The sequence below is a fragment of the Scyliorhinus canicula genome, chromosome 30 (genome assembly GCF_902713615.1).
Source record: "Scyliorhinus canicula chromosome 30, sScyCan1.1, whole genome shotgun sequence".
Taxonomy (NCBI): Eukaryota; Metazoa; Chordata; class Chondrichthyes; order Carcharhiniformes; family Scyliorhinidae; genus Scyliorhinus; species Scyliorhinus canicula.
In genome coordinates, this window is record NC_052175.1 from 14,173,123 (window position 1) to 14,198,763 (window position 25,641).

The window sequence follows — 25,641 nt, forward strand, 5'->3', positions numbered from 1 at the left end:
TCGGCATTTCAAGTTTTATTGAAAAGGAATCTGAACCATCGTCTGTGAATAATAAGACTTCTCTTAACGCGAGGTATGCAGACGGACAGATGTGAATTTTCAAGCGACTGGAGTTTTCTTTTTAAACAGTCGTTTTTCTTAACGTTTCCAACATATTTACAGCTGCGGATATCTTGCTGGTTTCAGCAGTGGAGGGCCATGCTTTCTCCACCCCCCTCCCCTCCCCTCAATCTGAATCCGAATTGTCTTCCGAGTCATCCTGGTCAAAGTTCATTTTGTAACACTGGGAGAGAGTCTTCAGTTCCTCCAGCACGTCCTTGAAATCGTCCAGCTCGGTACCAGCGGAGAGGAAGGTGCTGAATTTGCGCAGGTTGAGTCGGCTCACCTCCCGGTACAGGCTGCGCAGGACGCTGTGCAGAACTGGAGACGACTGGAGAGCAGTCATCACAGGAATACTCTCGACCGCTGGCGGGGAGGGAGACAGAAAGAGAGGCTCGTTATTCAATCCAGCGGGGAACTGAGCGGTGCCTTCAACTGAATCCTGAACGCCTCCTCACACCCATTATTGCAGTGACGACATGTCAGACGGAGCTCCTTCAGTGTGATTTGGAAAAGTTTTAGAGGACCTAATTATTTTTTTTCCAATTAAGGGGATACACCCAATTTCATAGAATTTACAGTGCAGAAGGAGGCCATTCGGCCCATCGAGTCTGCACCAGCCCTTGGAAAGAGCACCGTATCGCCCATAATGCAGTAACACCACCCAACACTACGGGCAATTTAGCATGGCCAATCCACCTAACCTGCACATCTTTGGACTGTGGGAGGAAACCGGAGCACCCGGAGGAATCCCACGCAGACACAGGGAGAACGTGCAGACTCTGCACAGACAGTGACCCAAGCCAGGAATCGAACCTGGGACCTGGAGCTTTGAAGCACAACTTTTGGGGGCAATACCACACACAGAATTTACAGTGCAGAAGGAGGCCATTGAGTCTGCGCCGGCCCTTGGAAAAAGCACCCTATCCCCACCGAACCGGTGGGAGGAAACCTATGCAGACACGGGGAGAATGTGCTGGCACACAGTGACCTGGGCTTGAACGGGTCTGTCACTGTATAACACTGGGGTACAGTACTGGTGGGGATGGGTCTGTCACTGTATAACACTGGGGTACAGTACTGGTGGGGATGGGTCTGTCACTGTATAACACTGGGGTACAGTACTGGTGGGGACGGGTCTGTCACTGTATAACACTGGGGTACAGTACTGGTGGGGACGGGTCTGTCACTGTATAACACTGGGGTACAGTACTGGTGGGGACGGGTCTGTCACTGTATAACACTGGGGTACAGTACTGGTGGGGACGGGTCTGTCACTGTATAACACTGGGATACAGTACTGGTGGGGACGGGGTCTGTCACTGTATAACACTGGGTACAGTACTGGTGGGGACGGGTCTGTCACTGTATAACACTGAGGTACAGTACTGGTGGGGACGGGTCTGTCACTGTATAACACTGGGGTACAGTACTGGTGGGGACGGGTCTGTCACTGTATAACACTGGGGTACAGTACTGGTGGGGACGGGTCTGTCACTGTATAACACTGGGGTACAGTACTGGTGGGGACGGGTCTGTCACTGTATAACACTGGGATACAGTACTGGTGGGGATGGGTCTGTCACTGTATAACACTGGGGTACAGTACTGGTGGGGACGGGTCTGTCACTGTATAACACTGGGGTACAGTACTGGTGGGGACGGGTCTGTTACTGTATAACACTGGGGTACAGTACTGGTGGGGACGGGTCTGTCACTGTATAACACTGGGGTACAGTACTGGTGGGGACGGGTCTGTCACTGTATAACACTGGGGTACAGTACTGGTGGGGACGGGTCTGTCACTGTATAACACTGGGGTACAGTACTGGTGGGGTGGGTCTGTCACTGTACAACACTGGGGTACAGTACTGGTGGGGACGGGCCTGTCACTGTATAACACTGGGGTACAGTACTGGTGGGGTTGGGTCTGTCACTGTACAACACTGGGGTACAGTACTGGTGGGGACGGGTCTGTCACTGTATAACGCTGGGGTACAGTGCTGGTGGGGATGGGTCTGTCACTGTATAACACTGGGGTACAGTACTGGTGGGGATGGGTCTGTCACTGTATAACACTGGGATACAGTACTGGTGGGGACGGGTCTGTCACTGTATAACACTGGGGTACAGTACTGGTGGGGATGGTCTGTCACTGTATAACACGGGGATACAGTACTGGTGGGGATGGGTCTGTCACTGTATAACACTGGGGTACAGTACAGGTGGGGACGGGTCTGTCACTGTACAACACTGGGATACAGTACTGGTGGGGACGGGTCTGTCACTATAACACTGGGGTACAGTACTGGTGGGGACGGGTCTGTCACTATAACACGGGGGTAGACCATTTCGGACACAGTGAGGAAATAAACTTTTTTCAAGGAGTTGGGGAGCAAAAGCCGGATTAGGCTATATTGAGTTGGATGATCAGCCATGATGATAGTGAATGGCGGAGCGGCTCGAAGGGCTGAATGGCCTGCAATTATCCATGAACTCACGCAAATAATGTGGTTTAAAATGCAGCCTGTTAACTCCACAAAGTGCAGCGAGCTGGTGTTGTTCAGAGATCACTCACCACTTGTTGAAGGAACTCGCCCACTTCCCATCAGCTGTCCATGTTTGTTGAAGGAAGGTGTGAAAAATTGTGGGTATGGAGTGGTCACTTTACATGGAGTTTGAGTCAGATGTACGGCACTGGGGACAAGAGAGCATCAGTCACACCTCAATTCACCCATTGTATACAATCCTTTTTTTTAAACCTCCACCCCCTCTAACCGAAGGGGTTGAGTGAATATCAGGTAAGCTCTTCCATTCTTTTACTTGTTTTATCTAGAGGGGATGGCAGTACAATGCTCCTCCTGCAGAATGTTTGAGGTGAGGGACTCAGTCAGTGTCCCTGCTGATTTCATCTGTGGGAAGTGCTCCCATCTCCAGCTCCTCAGAAACCGCATTAGGGAACTGGAGCTGGAGCTGGATGAACTTCGGATCATTCGGGAGGTGGAGGTAGTCATAGGTAGAAGCTTCAGGGATGTAGTTACTCCGAAGAATGAAGATAGACGGTGAGAGGGGCTGGGAGGAAGCAGTCAGTACAGGGATCCCCTGTGCTCGTTCCCTTTAGTAACAAGTATACCGCTTTGGATACTGTTGGGGACGACAACTTACCAGGGGTCAGCCATGGGGTACAGGTCTCTGGCACAGAGTCTCTCCCTGTTGCTCAGAAGGGAAGGGGGGAGAGGAGAAGATGATTAGTTATTGGAGACTCCATAGTTAGGGGGATAGATAGGAGATTCTGTGGGAACGAGAGAGACTCGCAGTTGGTGTGTTGCCTCCCAGGTGCCAGGGATCCGCGATGTCTCGGATCGTGTTTTCGGGATCCTTAAGGGGGAGGGGGAGCAGCCCCAAGTCGTGGTCCACATAGGCACCAAGGACATAGGTAGGAAAAGGGATAGGGATGTAAGGCAGGAATTCAGGGAGCTAGGGTGGAAGCTTAGATCTGGAACAAACAGTTATTATCTCTGGGTTGTTACCCGTGCTAGCGAGACGAGGAATAGGGAGGGAGAGCAGTTGAACAAGTGGCTACTGGGATGGTGCAAGAGGGAGGGTTTCAGATATCTGGGGTAGGTGAGACCTCTACAAACGGGATGGTCTACACCTGGACCAGAGGGGTACCAATATCCTGGGAGGAGGGGGGGGGGATTTGCTAATGCTCTTCGGGAGGGTTTAAACTAATTCAGCAGGGGGTTGGGAACCTGAATTGTAGCTCCAGTATACTGGAGGTTGAGAGTAGTGTGAGGTCATGAGTAAGGTTTCAAAGTTGCAGGAGTGTACCGGCAGGCAGGAAGGTGGTTTAAAGTGTGTGTACTTCAACGCCAGGAGCATCCAGAATAAGGTGGGTGAACTTGCGGCATAGGTTGGTACCTGGGACTTCGATGTTGTGGCTATTTCAGAGACATGGATAGAGCAGGGACAGGAATGGTTGTTGCAGGTTCCGGGGTTTAGATGTTTCAGTAAGCTCAGGGAAGGTGGTAAAAGACGGGGAGGTGTGGCATTGTTAATCAAGGACAGTATTACGGTGGCAGAAAGGACGCTTGATGAGGACTCGTCTACTGAGGTAATATGGGCTGAGGTTAGAAACAGGAAAGGAGGTCACCCTGTTAGGGATTTTCTATAGGCCTCCGAAAAGTTCCAGAGATGTAGAGGAAAGGATTGCAAAGATGATTCTGGATAGGAGCGAAAGTAACAGGGTAGTTGTTATGGGGGAATTTAACTTGACTGGAAACTCTATAGATCGAGTACTTTAGATGGGTCCGTTTTTGTCCAATGTGTGCAGGAGGGTTTCCTGACACAGTATGTAGATAGGCCAACGAGAGGCGAGCCCACATTGGATTTGGTACTGGGTAATGAACCAGGCCAGTTGTTGGATTTGGAGGTAGCACTTTGGTGATAGTGACCGCAATTCGATTACGTTTACTTTAGAGATGGAAAGGGATAGGTATATACCGCAAGGCAAGAATTATAGCTGGGGGAAAGACAATTATGATGCGATGAGGCAAGAATTAGGATGCATAGGATGGGGACGGAAACTGCAAGGGATGGGCACAATGGAAATGTGGAGCTTGTTCAAGGAACAGCTACTGCGTGTCCTTGATAAGTGTGTACCTGTCGGGCAGAGAGGAAGTGGTCGAGTGAGGGAACCGTGGTTTACATAGAATTTACAGTGCAGAAGGAGGCCATTCGGCCCATTGAGTCTGCACCAGCTCTTGGAAAGAGCACCCTACCCAAGGTCAACACCTCCACCCTATCCCCATAACACAATAACCCCACCCAACACTAAGGGCAATTTTGGACACTACCTGCACATCTTTGACTGGGAGGAAGCCGGAGCACCCGGGGGAAACCCACACACACACGGGGAGGATGTGCAGACTCCGCACAGACAGTGACCCAAGCCGGAATCGAACCTGGGACCCTGGAGCTGTGAAGCGATTGTGCTATCCACAATGCTACCGTGCTGCCCCTTTACTAAAGTTTACTAAAGTAGTTGAATCACTTGTCAAGAGGAAGAAGGAGGCTTATGTAAAGATGAGACGTGAAGGTTCAGTTAGGGCGCTCGAGAGATACAAGTTGGCTAGGAAGTACCTAAAGAGAGATAGGAGGCGACATGAGAAGTCTTTGGCAGGTAGGATCAAGGATAACCCTAAAGCTTTCTATAGGTATGTCAGGAATAAAAGAATGACTAGGGTAAGAGTAGGGCCAGTCAAGGACAGTAGTGGGAAGTTGTGCGTGGAGTCCGAGGAGATAGGAGAGGTGCTAAATGAATATTTTCCGTCAGTATTCACACAGGAAAGACAATGTTGTCAAGGAGAATACTGAGATTCAGGCTACTAGACTAGAAGGGCTGGAGGTTCATAAGGAGGAGGTATTAGCAATTCTGGAAAGTGTGAAAATAGCTAAATCCCCGGGGCCTGATGGGATTTATCCTAGGATTCTCTGGGAAGCTAGGGAGGAGATTGCTGAGCCTTTGATCTTTATGTCATCGTTGTCTACAGGAATAGTGCCAGAAGACTGGAGGATAGCAAATGTTGTCCCCTTGTTCAAGAAGGGGAGTAAAGACAATCCCTGTAACTATAGATCAATGAGCCTTACTTCTGTTGTGGGCAAAGTCTTGGAAAGGTTTATAAGAAATAGGATTTATAATCATCTGGAAAGGAATAATTTGATTAGAGATAGTCAACATGGTTTTGTGAAGGGTAGGTCGTGCCTCACAAACCTTAGAGTTCTTTGAGAAGGTGACCAAACAGGTGGATGAGGGTAAAGCAGTTGATGTGGTGTACATGGATTTCAGTAAAGCGTTTGATAAGGTTTCCCACGTTAGGCTATTGCAGAAAATTTCGGAGGCATAGGATTCAGGGTGATTTAGCAGTTTGGATCAGAAATTGGCTAGCTGATAGAAGACAAAGGATGGTGGTTAATGGGAAATGTTCAGCTACTAGTGGTGTACCACAAGGATCTGTTTTGGGGCCATTGCTGTTTGTCATTTTTATAAATGACCTGGAGGAGGACGTAGAAGGATGGGTGAGTAAATTTGCAGATGACACTAAAGTCGGTGGAGTTGTGAACAGTGCGGAAGGATGTTGCAAGTTACAGAGGGACATAGATAAGCTGCAGAGCTGGGCTGAGAGGTGGCAAATGGAGTTCAATACAGAAAAGTGTGAGGTGATTCATTTTGGAAGGAATAACAGGAAAACAGAGTACTGGGCTAATGGTAAGATTCTTGGTAGCGTGGATGAGCAGAGAGATCTCGGTGTCCATGTACATAGATCCCTGAAAGTTGCCACCCAGGTTGAGAGGGTTGTTAAGAAGGCGTATGGTGTGTTGGCCTTTATTGGTAGCGGGATTGAGTTTCGGAGCCATGAGGTCATGTTGCAGTTGTACAAAACTCTGGTACGGCCGCATTTGGAGTACTGCGTACAGTTCTGGTCGCCACATTATAGGAAGGATGTGGAAGCATTGGAAAGGGTGCAGAGGAGATTTACCAGGATGTTGCCTGGTATGGAGGGAAGATCTTATGAGGGAAGGCTGAGGGACTTGAGGCTGTTTTTGTTAGAGAGAAGAAGGTTAAGAGGTGACTTAATTGAGGCATACAAGATGATCAGAGGATTAGATAGGGTGGACAGTGAGAGCCTTTTTCCTCGGATGGTGATGTCTAGCATGAGGGGACATAGCTTTAAATTGAGGGGAGATAGATATAGGATAGATGTCAGAGGTAGGTTCTTTACTCAGAGAGTAGTAAGGGCGTGGAATGCCCTGCCTGCAACAGTAGTGGACTCGCCAACACTAAACGCATTCAAATGGTCATTGGATAGGCATATGGACGATAAGGGAATAGTGTAGATGGGCTTTAGAGGTGTTTCGCAGATCGGTGCAACATCGAGGGCCGAAGGGCCTGTACTGCGCTGTAATGTTCTATGTTCTAAATATAAATTTAGAGTACCCAATTCATTTTCCCAATTAAGGGGCAATTTAGCGTGGCCAATCCACCTACTCTGCACATTTTTGGGTTGTGGGGGCGAGACCCACGCAGACACGGGGAGAATGTGCAAACTCCACACGGAGAGCGACCCAGAGCCGGGATCGAACCCGGGTCCTCGGCGTCGTGAGGCTGCAGTGCTAACCACTGCGCCACCGTGCTGCCCTATTGTACACAATCCCGATGAATCCAGACCCCTTTGTACACAATCCCGATGGATCAAATCCTTTCTCATTCCACACAATCATTCGGTAGTACACCCGCTCCCATTTCCAGGGTTGGTATTTGAGATTCACGTACCTCAGTGTAGTTGGGAAGTGGCTGCGCAGAAACGTGCCGAGGACCTCCTCTCCAGTCGGACAGTTGTGTAATATGGAGGCCGCCTTCCCTCCTGGAGCTAGATTACTGAGGGAAGGACAGTGACAGTGAACATTACCGTCAGTATCATTGAAGGTCGTGACTGCACTAACTCGTGCTGTCATCACATTTCCAGGACAGAGGATGGGAAATTGTAATATTGTGACCACTAACTCGCAAATGTACAGTTTAGATTCTGCCATTGAAATTGGAGGATAATTTCCAATCCAGACGCATTACCATGAAATACAACACTCATCTTAGTACGGGTCTGTCACTGTATAACACTGGGGTACAGTAGGGGTGGGGATGTGTCTGTCACTGTATAACACTGGGGTACAGTACTGGTGGGGATGGGTCTGTCACTGTATAACACTGGGGTACAGTACTGGTGGGGACGGGTCTGTCACTGTATAACACTGGGATACAGTACTGGTGGGGATGGGTCTGTCACTGTATAACACTGGGGTACAGTAGGGGTGGGGACGGGTCTGTCACTGTATAACACTGGGATACAGTACTGGTGGGGACGGGTCTGTCGCTGTATAACACTGGGATACAGTACTGGTGGGGACGGGTCTGTCACTGTATAACACTGGGATACAGTACTGGTGGGGACGGGTCTGTCGCTGTATAACACTGGGGTACAGTACTGGTGGAGATGGGTCTGTCACTGTATAACACTGGGGTACAGTACTGGTGGGGATGGGTCTGTCACTGTATAACACGGATACAGTACTGGTGGGGACGGGTCTGTCACTGTATAACACTAGGATACAGTACTGGTGGGGACGGGTCTGTCACTGTATAACACTGGGGTACAGTACTGGGGGGGGGGGGGGGGGCGGGTCTGTCACTGTATAACACTGGGGTAGAGTACTGGTGGGGGCGGGTCTGTCACTGTATAACACTGGGGTACAGTACTGGTGGGGACGGGTCTGTCACTGTATAACAGCTGGGGTACAGTACTGGTGGGGACGGGTCTGTCACTGTATGACACTGGGGTACAGTACTGGTGGGGACGGGTCTGTCACTGTATAACACTGGGGTACAGTACTGGTGGGGACGGGTCTGTCACTGTATAACACTGGGGTACAGTACTGGTGGGGACGGGTCTGTCACTGTATAACACTGGGGTACAGTACTGGTGGGGACGGGTCTGTCACTGTATACACAGAACAGGCCCTTCGGCCCTCGATGTTGTGCCGAGCAATGATCACCCTACTCAAACCCACGTATCCACCCTATACCCGTAACCCAACAATCCCCCCATTAACCTTACACTACGGGCAATTTAGCATGGCCAATCCACCTAACCCGCACATCTTTGGACTGTGGGAGGAAACCGGAGCACCCGGAGGAAACCCACGCACACACGGGGAGGACGTGCAGACTCCACACAGACAGTGACCCAGCCGGGAATCGAACCTGGGACCCTGGAGCTGTGAAGCATTTATGCTAACCACCATGCTACCGTGCTGCCCTTGTTCTATGTTCTATAACACTGGGGTACAGTACTGGTGTGGACACTGGTCTTGGAAGATGCTGGGATTACTGTCGGTGCTATTGGTATTGGGTGGGAATAATTAAAAATGCCGAACGCCAACATTAATGGAAACAGACCCACCTTATTTGTTGTTCTGGACTGACTCCGCGCATCACCACAGACTGGGCAAAGCAGCGACTGTCGTTCAAGTCCCCACAGGCAGACAGCCCGGTCCATGGCAATTCTGTCTGCTGCCTGCAGAGGACGTCCGGCAGTGTGTCCATGTCCCTCATGGGGAATGGAATAGTGGCGGACGCAGTGACCACCTGCCCCAAGAGACGAGCACAAATCCGTCAGGCGGAAGGAATAATGCCCCAAAGAATTAGACACAGTCAGGTCACATCCCGCGCCTTGCCGTGGCTTTTCCAGATTGCCACACGGTCCACATCACCCTGGCAACCTTTCCTTCCTTTAATGGAGTGAGCGTAGATCTCCCGTGTGGCACACAGGCAAGGCTCAAACACTTTTACATGTCGCCAGGCCTTATCCGACTGTGGGCAGCATTGCCGGCAGTGCAGTCCCTGTCCATGGACGCTGGGTGGGGGCAGAAATCCAGGCTGATTTCCCGTGTCACAGTCCAGGGCTCACTGCGGCACATGATGGGACCACCAGGAACCTTAGCTTGCCCTTCTGTACGTGAACCCAATCACACGACGGTGACTCCAGGGCGCCCTGGCCCATCTCTCCTCACGTAACGCTCTATTACCGACCAAACACTGCGCCCTGCATCTGCGACAGACAATGTGTTTTAACCGCCCCCCCCCCCCCCCCCCACACAGCATGGCGCTCGCATCCTCTTCCACCCCCTCCACCCCACTCAAGGCAAAAGCCCTCACCCCTACTACCCTCCTGACACCACGCACGAGCCCGAGTCGGCAGGACTGTGAACAACACTGTTCCTGAGGAAAGGTTTTACCTTGCTGTCTCAACACTGATGGGGAGGGTGCCAGGAAGGACTGGCTCAAGCTGCAGTTTTCCCAGCTCCCTCTCACCTGAAAGCAGTGCCTTTCCCCTCGGTTATCCATGGAATCATAAAATCCCGACAGTGCGGTGGGAGGCCATTCGGCCCATCGGGTCTACGCCGACCCTCTGAAAGAGCACCCTGACTGGGCCCACTCCCCCCCCCACCCTATCCCCGTAACCCCACCTAACACGGAGAAGCAATTTAAGCGCGGCCAATCCACCCTAACCTGCACAACCGTTGGACTGTGGGAGGAAACCGGAGCACCCGGGAGGAAACCCACGCAGACACGGGGAGGACGTGCAGACTCCGCACAGACAGCGACCCGAGGTTGGAATTAAACCCGGGACCCTGGCGCTGTGAGGTTAGGGGCTTGACCGTTATGCCAGCTGCTGCGTTTTCCTCCCCTGTGGGAAACAAAAAGCGGTTGGGGCAGGACTGGCTAATCGTTCCGCAGGCAAAGGCGTTTGTGAACCGGTGCCCACCCCCCCCATCACGGACACAAACATGCCGTCCCGTCAACGCGATCAAACCCTACGCCCAGACCCGAAGGATCAGGCCGTACCTTTCTCCCAGACTGGTTGAGTACGTCCGTTAGTTGTGTGAGTGAGACGGCGGAGGAGTGCAGTCGATATGGGATGGTCAGGGTGTCCAGGGCGGTGGCGAGCAGGGCGCTGCTGTGATAATTGAGAGATGCCTGTTGAGGGGAGAGAGGAGACAGGCGATCAGACGGTGAGCGAGTAGCTCACCTCCGCTGTGGATCGGAGCCAGGAGAGTAGCAATGAGCGGAAGGAACCGCTTCCGATCTGCGCCGACCTATTTCACCGGGAAAACACTCGGGGCAAGGCAGGGTGGGCACTTCCAGTCCTCTCACTGTTGGAACCCGCGCTCCAAAGCAGCCCAGACAAAATGGACAAGCGTCCCGCTCCTTCCGTTTCTTGCTCCGAAAGTCCGATGTAAAATCAGCTTGGGACATCTCGATCCAATACTTACTGCGGGGCGACGGCAAATGCAGCAGAATTTGGAAACGGCTGAGGAATCGGTCACGCCCTCGGGGAACTTTTATCGTCCCGATTAAGGGGCAATTTAGCGCGGCCAATCCACCTGCGGTGTGGGGGGTGAGACCCACGCAGACACGGGGAGAATGTGCAAATTCCACATGGACAGTGACCCGGGATTGAACCCGGGTCCTCGGCGCCGTGAGGCAGCAGTGCACACCATCCCTGCCGCCAACCTTCCACGAACATTGCGTTGGGGGGGTGGCAGTTCATCGTCAGGAATAGGGAACTGGATGATCTATTCCCTCCCCCTTCACAGTGCGTCCACCGCCGTTCCTACCGTGAGCAGAGGGAGGAGACATTCCCGCACCGACCCCCCCCCCCCCAGCGACCGATCGCATACTCACATCGTACACGACATGCGGGAAGGTGGCAGGGGAAAGCCGTTTGCGCCCCAGGGCGTTTTTGTTCAGCGACATGGGGCAGAAGGCGGAGCTGCGGCCGGCCAGGTGCACGATCCCCATGACGGAATTCAGCAGCCGATGGACCTCCTTCAGCGGGTTCTGCAAGAATCGAGGAGAAACCAGGATGATGGTAAGCAGCACGGACGCTCCGAGGGTGTCTGTGCGGACCCACCCTCCTCACCACACAGACAATTGGAACTGGTTTTTAAACAAAGTCCCCCCTGGGATACACAGTAGGGTCAGGAGGAGGCCATTTGGCCCTTCGAGCCTGCTCCGCCATTCATCACCATCATGGCTGATCATCCAACTCAATAGCCTAATCCTGCTTTCTCCCCATAGCCGTTGACCCCATTCTCCCCAAGTGCTATATCCAGCCGCCTCTTGAACATATTCAATGATTTAGCATCAGCTACTTCCTGTGGTAATGAATCCCACAGGCTCACCACTCTGTGTGAAGAAATGTCTCCTTATCTCTGTCCGAAATGGTTTACCCAGAATCCTCAGACTGTGACCCCTGGTTCTGGACACACCCATCATTGGTAACATCTTCCCTGCATCTACCCTGTCTAGTCCTGTTAGAATTTTATACGTCTCTATGAGATCCCCCCTCATTCTTCTGAACTCCAGCGAGAACAATCCCAACCTAGTCAATCTCTCCTCATATGACAGTCCCGCCATCTCTGGAATCAGTCTGGTAAACCTTCGCTGCTCTCCCTCGAGAGCAAGAACATCCTTCCTCAGAGAAGGAGACCAAAACTGCCCCCAATACTCCAGGTGTGGCCTCACCAAGGCCCTGTACAATTGCAGCAACACATCCCTGCTTCTATACTCGAGACCTCTCGCAATGAAGGCCAACATACCATTAGCCTTCTTTACCGCCTGCTGCACCTGCATGCTCACCTTCAGCGACTGGTACACAAGGACACCCAGGTCCCGCTGCACACTCCCCTCTCCCAATTTACAACCATTCAGGTAGTAATTAGCCTTCCTGTTTTTGCTTCCAACCTCACACTTATCCAAATTATACTGCATCTGCCATTGGTTTGCCCACTCACCCAACCTGTCCAGATCTTGCTGTAGGATCCCTGCATCCTCGTCACAATTCACCCTCCCACCCAACTTGGTATCATCTGCAAACTTTGAGATGTTATATTTTGTTCCCTCATCCAAATCATTAATATATATTGTGAATAGCTGGGGTCCCAGCACCGATCCCTGTGGTACCCCACAAGTTACTGCCTGCCAATTCGAATAGGACCCATTAATCCCTACTCTTTGTTTCCTCTCTGCCAACCAGTTTTCTATCCGCCTCAATACATTTCCCCCAATCCCATGTGCTTTAATCTTACACAATAATCTCTTATGCGGGACTTTGTCGAACGCCTTCTGAAAGTCTAAATATACCACATTGACTGGCTTCCCCTTGTCAACATACTGGTTACATCTTCAAAGAATTCCAACAGATTTGTCAAGCATGATTGTCCCTTCATAAATCCACGCTGACTCTGACTGATCCTGCCACTGCTTTCTAAATGTTCTGCTATAAAGTCCTTGACAATGGATTCAAGCATTTTCCCCACGACCGATGTTAGGCTTACTGGTCTATGATTCCCTGCTTTCTCTCTACCTCCCTTTTTGAATATCGGAGTGACGTGAGCTACCCTCTAATCGGCAGGGACAGTTCCAGAGTTTATAGAATCCCGAAAGATGATCACCAATGCATCCACTATTTACAGAGCCACCTCCTTAAGCACTCTGGGATGCAGATTCTCAGGCCCTGGGGATTTATCCACCTTCAATCCCATCAGTTTTCCCAGCACCATTACTTTACTAATGTTGATCTCTCTCAGTTCTTCCCACTCACTAAACCTTTCATTCTCCAACATTTCTGGGATCTGCTTTGTGTCCTCTTTTGTGAAGACTGAACCAAAGTATGTATTCAATTGCTCAGCCATTTCTTTGTCCCTTATTATGCAATCCCCTGTTTCTGTCTGTAGGGGGCCGACATTTCTCTTTACCAATCTCTTTCTCTTCACATATCTATAGAAACTCTTAGTGTCAGTCTTTCTGTTCCCTGCAAGCTTCCTTTCATACTGTATTTTCCCTTCTTAATCAATCCCTTCATCCTTCTTTGCTGAATTCTAAACTGCTCCCAATCCTTAGACCTATTATTTTTCTGGGCCAATCCTTGTATTGGATACTATTTCTAATTTCCTTTGTAAGCCATGGATTGGCCCTCTTACCCCCTTTGCTTTTGTGCCAGACAGGAATGAACAGTTGCTGTAGTTCCTCCATGCGTTCCTTGAATGTTTGTTACTGCCTTTCCACTGTCATCCCTTTCAGTAACTCTCCCCAGTCTATCAAGGCCAACTCACGCCTCATATCTTCATAGTTTCCTTTATTAAGATTCAGCAGCCTAGTCTCCAAATCAACTACGTCACTCTCCACCTTGATACAAAATTCTATCATGTTATGGTCGCTCATCCCCAAGGGGTCTCGTACAGCCAGATTGGCAATGATTCCCTTCTCATTACACAGTACCCAGTCTAGGTTGGCCTGCTCTCTAGTTGGTTCCTCCACATATTGGTCAAGAAAACCGTCCTGTACACATTCCAGAAATTCCTCCTCTACGGCATTGTGGCTAATTAGATTTGCCCAATCTACGTGCAGATTAAAATCACCCATGATCACCGATATTCCCTTATTACATGCATCCCTAATTTTGTGTTTAATGCCATTCCCAATCTTACCACTGCAGTTTGGGGGTCTATGTGACACTCACTGATGTTTTTTGCCCCTTGGTATTTCTCAACTCTACCCATAGACTACACATTGTCAGAGCTGATATCCTCCCTCGCTACTGTGATAATTTCCTCTTTAACCAGCAGTGCCACTCCACCACCGTTTCTTTTATTCCTGTCCTTCCCACATACCGAATACCCTGGGGCATTCAGTCCCCATCCCTGTTCACCCTGCAGCCATGTCTCCGTAATCCCAATTATATTTATAACCATCTGCGACATTAGTTCATCCACTTTATTACAGATGCGCCGTGCATTAAGGCACAGGGTCTTTAAGTTTGTCTTTTTCACAATGCTTGTCTTGCTCCCAATATTTTTCTCTACTGGCCTGTTTGAATTCTGCCCTTGGTTTCTCCACCTATCCCTTTTCTTATTCCCTTTTCTACCTCTTATTTTTGTCCTCGCTCCCTCTTTCTCTGACTCCTTGCAAAGGTTCCCACCCCCCCGGCATATTAGTTTAAACCCTCCCTGGCCGCTCTCGCACACAGTACCCCTCGGACATCAGTCCCGGGTGTAACCCGTCCAGTTTGTACAGGTCCCACCTCCCCCAGAACCGGTCCCTATGCCTCAGGAATCTGAAACCCTCCCCCTGACACCATCTCTTCAGCCATGCATTCATCCAATATATCCTGTCATTTCTACTCTGACTAGTATGTGGCACCGGTAGTAATCCTGAATCAGGTCCATTTCTCAGCTTCCTCCCGACTTCCCTGTATTCTGTTTTTAGGACCTCATCCCTTTTTTTACCCATGTCGTTGGTGCCGATGTGTTCAGAAGGTGATAAGAACATAAGAACATAAGAACTAGGAGCAGGAGTAGGCCATCTGGCCCCTCGAGCCTGCTCCGCCATTCAATGAGATCATGGCTGATCTTTTGTGGACTCAGCTCCACTTTCCGGCCCGAACACCATAACCCTTAATCCCTTTATTCTTCAAAAAACTATCTATCTTTACCTTAAAAACATGTAATGAAGGAGCCTCAACTGAGCTGAGCTGCTTCGTCCCCGAGTTTGCATGCCTGCCGGACGAGGCAAGCAGTTAGCGTGATAGTTGGGGGAGGGGCGTGGCTACCGGTCCCGCTCGGTTAGTGTACACAGGAGGAGCTGGGGCTGGTGTTGGAGGAGGGGGTCTGAGAGAGGCCCTGCGGAGGGTGAACGCCACGGCGTGTGCGAGGCTTGGGCTTATTCCAGCTTAAGGTAGTGAATAGGGCCTCACCTGACCCGGGCCGCCACGGGTTTCTGCGTCTCCCTTCTTTAGCGCCGTGCCGGCGATGCTGAAGATTGAGCTGAAGGCCTGTCCTTTTGTGGCCATGTTTGGGCTGGCGGGGGCTGGTGTCGGGCGCGGGGGCTGGTGTCGGGCACGGGGGCTGCTGGCGGGCACGGGGGCTGATGGCGGGCACGGGGGCTGATGGCGGGCACGGGGGCTGATGGCGGGCACGGGGGCTGATGGCGGGCACGGGGGCTGATGGCGGGCACGGGGGCTGATGGCGGGCACGGGGGCTGATGGCGGGCACGGGGGCTGATGGCGGGCACGGGGGCTGATGGCGGGCAACGGGGGCTGATGCGGGCACGGGGCTGATGGCGGGCACGGGGGCTGATGGCGGGCACGGGGGCTGATGGCGGGCACGGGGGCTGATGGCGGGCACGGGGGCTGATGGCGGGCACGGGGGCTGATGGCGGGCACGGGGGCTGCTGGCGGGCACGGGGGCTGATGGCAGACACAGGAGCCATTGTCCTGGCCAGGGGGGGGGGTTATGATCGGGGTGGTTGAGATCAGTTAACACCACATACACCGAGTCCTTTTTGAATTGCTTGGAACTGTAATGAACAATACAAGGAGCCCCCTAACATCAGGTGGGATGTGTTGATTTGACGTTACATATAAAATTGAAACCACTCGAATAAAAATCGATTTTTTTTTTTTTTTTAAATGCCCACAGCATCGCAGCTAGGGTGGGCTAACAGTGTCCATCCTGGCCCCTGTGATAGATCTCTGCTGTGGAATGTGTGACCACAGACGGTGCGGCCGATCGCCTCCATACTCACCGTGTCTGCGTACGAGGTGGGAGTGAAGCCACACGTGAATATTCCTCTGCCTCCGTACTCGTCGTTCAGCAGCTCCACCACCTTAGCCGAGAGGCCAGCGAACCCGTCCTGCAGGTCACACAGCACGTGGAACCCCTGTGGGCAGAACGTCGCGTTAACGGGGGGGGGGAGAACTGGCCACCGCACAACCCGCAGAAGCACCGGCACACGCGCACAGCCCAGCGGACAGCAACCTGGCTGAACCCCGAGGCGCTGCCAGTTTCTGCGGCTGTTCCTCCACATTGCCAATCACCTTTCGGTGTTTACCGAGGGTGGAATGTTGGCCAAGACACAGAGAACGTCGCCGCACCCCACTGTTACGGTGCGTCATTTGTACTGTATTCCAGTGTTAAACAATGAAAATACTCCCCCCGGGAATGGTGAGAGTTTAGAAGGGAAGGGTTTCCGGTGTGAGACAGTGAACACACTCCCCCCGGGAATGGTCGGAGTTTAGAAGGGAAGGGTCTCCGGTGTGAGACAGTGAACACACTCCCCTATGGGAATGGTCGGAGTTTAGAAGGGAAGGGTCTCCGGTGTTAGACAGTGAACACACTCCCCCCGGGAATGGTGGGAGTTTAGAAGGGAGGGGTCTCCGGTGTTAGACAGTGAACACACTCCCCCCAGGAATGGTCGGAGTTTAGAAGGGAAGGGTTTCCGGTGTTAGACAGTGAACACACTCCCCCCGGGAATGGTCGGAGTTTAGAAGGGAAGGGTTTCCGGTGTTAGACAGTGAACACACTCCCCCCGGGAATGGTCGGAGTTTAGAAGGGAAGGGTCTCCGGTGTTAGACAGTGAACACACTCCCCCCGGGAATGGTCGGAGTTTAGAAGGGAAGGGTCTCCGGTGTTAGACAGTGAACACACTCCCCCCGGGAATGGTCGGAGTTTAGAAGGGAAGGGTCTCCGGTGTTAGACAGTGAACACACTCCCCCCGGGAATGGTCGGAGTTTAGAAGGGAAGGGTCTCCGGTGTTAGACAGTGAACACACTCCCCCCGGGAATGGTCGGAGTTTAGAAGGGAAGGGTCTCCGGTGTTAGACAGTGAACACACTCCCCCCGGGAATGGTGGGAGTTTAGAAGGGAAGGGTCTCCGGTGTTAGACAGTGAACACACTCCCCCCGGGAATGGTGAGAGTTTAGAAGGGACGGGTTTCTGTGCAGTAGTATTGCTCGATGTTTTCAGTCAGTGAAAATCAATATCAGCCGCCCACCAACACGGTGCAAAGACCAGAGCTGAGAATTACTCCGCTGAATCACTGAAAAGGGACACGTGACTTGTCCGCCAACCCTGCCTCCCCACGGCCCCCCGACAATCCGTAAGGGAAGGTGGTAACTGCCCCCCACCCCTATCTGCTCAATCTGCAGCACCCCAACGGCACTCCACACCCTGAGAAAGGGGTAAGCGGTCACAGCCAAAGGAATTGGAAGCACGCCAGAGAAGGTTGACCGGATCGATACTGGGAATGGCCGGGCTGCCCAACCTGGAAACTTTGGGACAGGGTCGGCTCGAGTCAGCTTGACTGAAACGCGATCCTGAGTGGGTTTTGACAGGGTACGTGCGGAGGGGATGTTTCATCGTCTGGCTCGAGGGGAGGGGGGGTCAACCAGTTAAAATTGAGGGGGGGGGGGGGGGAAACACCGAGAGGAGAAGAATTTATTTTCTCACAAAAAGTCCCGAGTCTCGGGAACTCTCTTCCTGAAAAGGCAGTGGAAGCCGAGATTTTTAAGGCAGAGCTGGAAAGATTCTCGGTCGGCAAAGGGGCTGACGGGTTATCCGGGGTCGGAGGCAGGGTGCCGATTCAAGGTCATCAGATGAGCCATGACCTTATCGAAGGGCAGAGCAGAGCCGAAAGGGTCCTCCTGCTCCTCGCCCGGACACTACATCCCGCTTCGTTCCTGCACATTTGCCAGTCTGGTGTTCCTAATTGCTGGCGTGGGTCCTGCCTTCGGCTCGCCTGACTGGGGGACGGTTAGTGCGAGACACCCCCATCCAGCCCCATACCTGCAGATAGTCACACTCTTCAATGTAAAAGTGCAGCCTGTCCTCAAAATCATCCAGGAACGAGGGATCACGGATGAGCTTCTCACCGAAGCCAAATGCTTCAAAGCGGTCGGCGGTGCTGCGTGCATGCAAACGGAACACAGTTAATTGGCGGAGCGCAGTGCGGCCCTGGACATTTCCTTTCCCCTGCGCGTCGCCGGCAGCTGACCTACCTGCTGTGGCTGTACTGCTGGACGACGGAGATGGTCTTGGGGTGCAGGTGCACCCTCAGGTAGTCGGACCACACTCTCACGTTGCTCTCCAGTCGGTAGGTGCTGTGGGACAGGTCGGGGGGGCGCACAGCCACAGACAACGCGGCAGCTCCTGTCGAAACAAACAAGTGAGGTGCGGGGGGGGGCAGAAGGGGCCAGAACAAGGGACACGACGCTCTCGAAACGCTTAGGTTAGGAGTCACTCACTTTCCTCTCCTTGGAACGCTGTCGAGATGAGATTCCGACTAGAGTCCACCTCGCCCTGGGGGAAGAGGTCAGACAATCATGGAATGGTCACGAAGAGGGCCATTCGGCCCACCACCAGCAGCTCGGTACAGCCTCACCAGACTTGCCCGAATTATCCCCGATCAACCTCCCACACAATCAATTACTTCCAAAGTGTAAAGTCTTGGCCGGGGCACAGCGGTCAGATGCACGGGCGAGAGATCTGATCCTGGGTGAGCACAGGAAGGAATATTGGCCCAGGTCACTCGCTTCAAACAGCACAATGAGAACTTTAACACCCACCTCAAGCCACCAAAAACTGGGTACCTTGTCACCTCGGGGTCTCACAGCACTTGGGTGAATTCTGCATCCTCTACTGACAGTCTCGTTTGCTGCCGGGCACACCCTCTCCTCATCTACTCCAAACCACTCCTGCTTTGGCCAATCCACCTACCCCGCACATCTTTGGGTTGTGGGGAGCGAAACCCACGCAGACACGGGGAGAATGTGCAGACTCCACACGGACAGTGACCCAGAGCCGGGATCGAAGCTGGGACCTCGGCGCCGTGAGGCAACAGTCCCTCACGCCTGGTCTCATTCGGATTCATCTCCTCTGCAACCCTCTTAGATCTGAGGATCCTTCCTGAAGTTGGGGCCCCGGAATGTGACCAAACCAATCATTGATAAAGTGTTTAATATATCCCCTCCCAGTGATTGATAAAGGGTTTAACATGTCCCCCTCCTCTCGGTGATTCATAAAGGGTTTAATATATCCCCTCCCGGTGATTGATAAAGGGTTTAATATATCCCCTCCCGGTGATTGATAAAGGGTTTAATATATCCCCTCCCGGTGATTGATAAAGGGTTTAATATATCCCCTCCCGGTGATTGATAAAGGCCCCCAGAGGCCACCCTTCCATACCTTCTTCCCTCTTTTCCACGTCACTCAGTCTGAACCGCCTTCTCTCGTTTTTCCTACCACAATGAATTACTTCACATTGCTCCGAATTAAATTGGAACTGACAGATGTTGCCGTGTCCATTGCATCGGCCGGTCTGTTTCCTGCCTGGATTGTTTTGTCACATTTCCCATTGGTTAGTCCACTGGCCGGCGTTGCCGCCTTTACAAGTTTGAAAGTGTAGTTATGATAACTGACCCGGAGCGGTGGAAGCACAGCATTGCCTATTACTCCCCCCAAATGTATCAGCACTCATCTCACTCTCTCCTCCCCGACCTCACAACCAACCAGAGCTCAGTAAATGCTGGTCAGCTACCAGAAGGATAACCGTCCCACATTAAAAATGGAGTGGCTCAGGAAGACTTACACCCAGCTGGTCCAGCTGCTGTAGAAACTGGTTCTTCACCACTGGATCCTCTTTGTGCACGCTCAGAGTCCCCTTCCTGCATTGAATGAAAAGGTAAAGAGATGTCATTGACTGGGGCAATTGTCAGTTTCAACCCCTCTCTCGCACAGGCTCCGCTCTGTCCCAGAACTGGGGCAGTTACCCAGGGTCCGGGTGTTACAGTTAACCCTCTGTCCCTGGATGGGAGCTCCCCTACTAATCAATGGACAGTTCTTAAGCTGGAACGTTTGTGGGGGACTGGTCAACTGCGCCGAATAGTGTCGAGGTTCACACTTAAAGAATGGCCATTCGACAGGGGAGTTTCTCATGCACAGGAACAAATGAAGCCTTCTGGGGAGCACGGCTGTGGCAACAATACTTAATTCCGTCGAGAAGAGTGAGGGGAGTTCAATCCTTACCAAGTCAACGTCGGTTCCGTCTGACTGACACCATACAGTGCTCCCTCCTGCTTTAGACTGCTCAAACTCCCTGCGAGACACACAAAAATAAAAAGGCCAACGCATTACTGCAGGATGATGGAGAGATTGACCAACCCAGCCTCCATTCCTGACCTTGCTGTGAACGGTCTTCTACCGTATATCCAGTATCAGAGATCACATCGTCACAACAGACAGCAGAGGCAAATGGGAGCCAAGGTTTAGATCACTTAGTCTATCTCTGTATTCCTCGGACCATCCATTTAGCCCCTCGAACTATTCTTCGCGATCGTGAGTGATCTATCAACCAACTCCCCATAACCACCTTCGTCCCGTATCCCTCCATATCTCTGGAAGACCAAAGAAGTAATCAATCTCAGATTGAAAGTGAATAATTGTTCCGAGCATCAATGAGGTGCTTGCCCTGGTTTGCCCATTCTCCCCCTTGTGACTTAACCCATTGCGAGATTAGGTATCATCCTGTTAAATCTATGCTATACGCCCTCTAAGGGCAACGTATTATCACTCAGGTGTGGAGCCCAGAGGTGTTCAGGGTTACTCCCGTACAGGGCTCATCAGAGCTTTGCAGAGCTGAAGCATGATTTGTAATGTTTCCCCCCCCCCGCCCCTCCACCGTGAACTGCTTTTCAGCCAGATTTCCGGCCCGGGTCAATAATTCACCTTCAATTTGCCACACGTTTCAACTTGGGCAACGTGTCTCCCGTCACACATCTCCCTGAGGACCCCGGGCAGAACATCCAGACGCTCGCCTGCCCACTCCTTCAGTCACCTTCTCAAAACATTCCAGCAGCTGTGATCCCCTGACTTCTCCAAACCCATCCTCGGGTTTTTAGCCCCGATAACCAGTCATCGTACACCAGTCATTTCCTGATAACGTTCCATAATTCCCTGGCTTTCTCTCTCATATTTCTTGAACAGCAGACGTGCTCAATTTTCTAATCACAAGGGAGAGAGAGAGAGATTCGGAAGATTGTAGCACCTTTGAGGTCCATGAGGATGAGACGTGGGGTGTAGGTGGGCTGACCCTGCAACGTAAGCCCTTCCCGGAACAGAACGTTGTTGCCGATGTCAGAGTAAGGCTCGCTCGATTCCCCATCGTAACACAGCGCAGCATCCTTGACAGAAGGAGACACAAGAGGCCAGCACAGTTTATTTCCATCACTTTATTACACGGCACCATCAGCATTTCCCGACAGTGCAGAAGGAGGCCTTTCGGCCCATTGAGTCTGCACCGGCACTCGGAAAGAGCAACCTATTTAAGCCCACCCATGCCACCCTATCCTCGGAACCCATTAACCCCACCTAACAGGGGCAGCACGGTAGCATTGTGGACCCCCCACCCTCCTCACCCTCACCCCCCCTCCTCACCCCCCCCTCCTCACCCTCACCCCCCCCTCCTCACCCTCACCCCCCCTCCTCACCCTCACCCCCCTCCTCACCCTCACCCACCCCTCCTCACCCTCACCCACCCCTCCTCACCCACCCCTCCTCACCCTCACCCCTCCCATCTCACCCTCACCCCCCCCTCCTCACCCTCACCCCCCCCCTCCTCACCCTCCCCCTCCTCACCCTCACCCACCCCTCCTCACCCTCACCCACCCCTCCTCACCCTCACCCACCCCTCCTCACCCTCACCCACCCCTCCTCACCCTCACCCACCCCTCCTCACCCTCACCCACCCCTCCTCACCCTCACCACCCCTCCTCACCCTCACCCACCCCTCCTCACCCTCACCCACCCCTCCTCACCCTCACCCACCCCTCCTCACCCTCACCCACCCCTCCTCACCCTCACCTCCTCACCCTCACCCACCCCTCCTCACCCTCACCCCCCCTCCTCACCTCCCTCCTCACCCTCACCTCCCTCCTCACCCTCAGCACCTCCCTCCTCACCCTCACCCCCCCTCCTCACCCTCACCCCCCCTCCTCACCCTCACCCCCCCTCCTCACCCTCACCCCCCCCCTCCTCACCCTCACCCCCCCCTCCTCACCCTCACCCCCCCCTCCTCACCCTCACCTCCTCACCCCCCTCCTCACCCTCACCCACCCCTCCTCACCCCCCCCTCCTCACCCTCACCCCCCCCTCCTCACCCTCACCCCCCCTTCCTCACCCTCACCCGCCCTCCTCACCCTCACCCCCCTCCTCACCCCCCCTCCTCACCCTCACCCTCCCTCCTCACCCTCACCCTCCCTCCTCACCCACACCCCCCTCCTCACCCTCACCCCCCCTCCTCACCCTCACACCCCCCTCCTCACCCTCACCCCCTTCCTCACCCTCCCTCCACACCCTCACCCCCCCCTCCTCACCCTCACCTCCCTCCTCACCCTCACCCCCTCCTCACCCCACCTCCTAACCCTCACCCCCCCTCCTCACCCTCACCCCCCCCTCCTCACCCTCACCCCCCCTCCTCACCCTCACCCCCCCCCATCTCACCCAGACCACCCCTCCTCACCCTCACCCCCCCTCCTCACCCTCACCCCCCCTCCTCACCCTCACCCCCCCTCCTCACCCTCACCCCCCCTCCTCACCCTCACCCCCCCCTCCTCACCCTCACCCCCCCCTCCTCACCCTCACCCCCCCCTCCTCACCCAGACCACCCCCTCCTCACCCTCACCCCCCTCCTCACCCTCACCCCCCCTCCTCACCCTCACCCCCCCCCATCTCACCCCCCCTCCTCACCCTCACCCCCCCTCCTCACCCACCCCCCCCTCCTCACCCACCCCCCCTCCTCACCCACCCCCCCCTCCTCACCCTCACCCCCTTCTCACCCTCACCTCCTCACCCTCACCCCCCTCCTCACCCTCACCCACACCTCCTCACCCCCCCCTCCTCACCCCCCCCTCCTCACCCTCACCCCCCCTCCTCACCCTCACCCCCCCTTCCTCACCCTCACCCCCCCTTCCTCACCCTCACCCCCCCCTCCTCACCCTCACCCCCCCTCCTCACCCTCACCCCCCCCCTCCTCACCCTCAGCCCCCCTCCTCACCCTCACCCCCCCTCCTCACCCTCACCCCCCCTCCTCACCCTCACCCCCCTTCCTCACCCCCCTTCCTCACCCTCACCCCCCTCCTCACCCTCACCCCCCCTCCTCACCCTCACCCCCCTCCTCACCCTCACCCCCCCTCCTCACCCTCACCCCCTTCTCACCCTCACCTCCTCACCCTCACCCACCCCTCCTCACCCACCCCTCCTCACCCACCCCTCCTCACCCTCACCCCCCCTCCCTCACCCCCTCCTCACCCTCACCCCCCCTCCTCACCCTCACCCCCCTCCTCACCCTCACCCTCCCTATCCTCACCCTCACCCTCCCTATCCTCACCCTCACCCTCCCTCCTCACCCTCACCCCCCCCTCCTCACCCCCCCTCCTCACCCTCACCCCCCCCCTCCTCACCCTCACCCCCCCCTCCTCACCCTCACCCCCCCCTCCTCACCCTCACCCCCCCTCCTCCTCACCCTCACCCCCCCTCCTCACCCTCACTCCTCACCCCCCCTCCTCACCCTCACCCCCCCTCCCTCACCCCCTCCTCACCCTCACCCCCCCTCCTCACCCTCACCCCCCTCCTCACCCTCACCCTCCCTATCCTCACCCTCACCCTCCCTATCCTCACCCTCACCCTCCCTCCTCACCCTCACCCCCCTCCTCACCCCCCTCCTCACCCTCACCCCCCCCTCCTCACCCTCACCCCCCCCTCCTCACCCTCACCCCCCCCTCCTCACCCTCACCCCCCCTCCTCCTCACCCTCACCCTCCCTCCTCACCCTCACTCCTCACCCCCCCTCCTCACCCTCACCCTCCCTCCTCACCCTCACCCCCCCCCTCCTCACCCTCACCCCCCCCTCACCCCCCCTCCTCACCCTCACCCCCCCTCCTCACCCTCACCCCCCCTCCTCACCCTCACCCCCCCTCCTCACCCTCACCCCCCCCTCACCCTCCACCCCTCCTCACCCTCACCCCCTCCTCACCCTCACCCCCTCCTCACCCTCACCCCCTCCTCACCCTCCTCACCCTCCACCCCTCCTCACCTCCTCACCCTCCACCCCTCCTCACCCTCACCCCCTCCACCCCTCCTCACCCTCACCCCCTCCTCACCCTCACCCCCTCCTCACCCTCCACCCCTTCTCACCCTCCACCCCTCCTCACCCTCACCCTCACCCTCCACCCCTCCTCACTTGGCCATTCCACCAGTGAGTGCCCACGAAGTTGCTGTAGTGGCCGAGCTGCAGAGTCACCACCTCCCGGCACCGGCTCCCCATCAGCGGACACCGCCTCCTTCCCGCCCACCGGAGCAGCAGCGCAACCAACCCCGACTGTCACTCCCCGCCGCCTCCCCATTGGCCGCGTCCCCCGTCACTCAACACCGGTCCGGCAGCTGATTGGCTCTGCCCGCCTGTGACGTCAGCTGACTTCCGATTCCCGCCTCTCCGCCGACCTCATCAAGGTGGGTTGCAGAGGCGCGCGTGCGCTCCCGTCGGCCGCTCCGATTGGCTGGCCGCGGCTAACGGTTCCCCTCGCTGGCCCCGCCCACCGGAAGTACGCACCGCGGCTTCCCTCACCTCCCAGCATTTTCCCTTACCTCCCCTATTCTAGCCCCGTCCCGGAAGTGCGCTCCGCGGCTTACTGCAGCGACATAGGCCCCACCCACAGGAAGTGCGTAATTCTCCCCCCCTCTGCCCAGCCCCGTCCCCGAATGAGCATCGTGGTTTACGGCTCCCAACACAGACCCCGCCCACCGGAAGTGTGCACCGTCACTAACGGCTCGCCTGTCTCGCCCCGCCCCGGAAGTGGGCGACGCGGCCATCAGCGTCCGGGCGGCTGCCACCACCCAACAGAGGTTCCACTTGCTTTCCCCCCTCCCTCCCAAAAAGGTGGGGCAGCACAGTGGTTAGCACTGCGGCTTCACAGCTCCAGGGTCCCAGGTTCGATCCCCTGCTTGGGTCACTGTCTGTGCGGAGTCTGCACCTTCTCCCCGTGTTTGCGTGGGTTTCCTCCGGGTGCTCCGGTTTCCTCCCACAGTCCAAAGGT

General features: G+C 54.6%; 1 protein-coding gene across 1 annotated transcript; it reads right to left on the minus strand.

The window, feature by feature from the left end:
- msto1 (misato mitochondrial distribution and morphology regulator 1) lies at nt 1-24,933 on the minus strand. Its single transcript, XM_038787182.1, has 14 exons — nt 24,789-24,933; nt 21,598-21,733; nt 20,580-20,649; nt 20,143-20,218; nt 18,800-18,854; nt 18,554-18,704; nt 18,342-18,459; nt 16,304-16,438; nt 11,402-11,557; nt 10,562-10,693; nt 9,117-9,301; nt 7,433-7,537; nt 2,678-2,796; nt 1-465 (listed from the first exon to the last, which is right to left on the minus strand). Exons 1-14 carry the CDS (start codon nt 24,870-24,872, stop codon nt 227-229), a joined length of 1,761 nt encoding a protein of 586 aa, XP_038643110.1. The 5' UTR covers nt 24,873-24,933; the 3' UTR covers nt 1-226.
- Between the last annotated feature and the right edge of the window lie 708 nt (nt 24,934-25,641).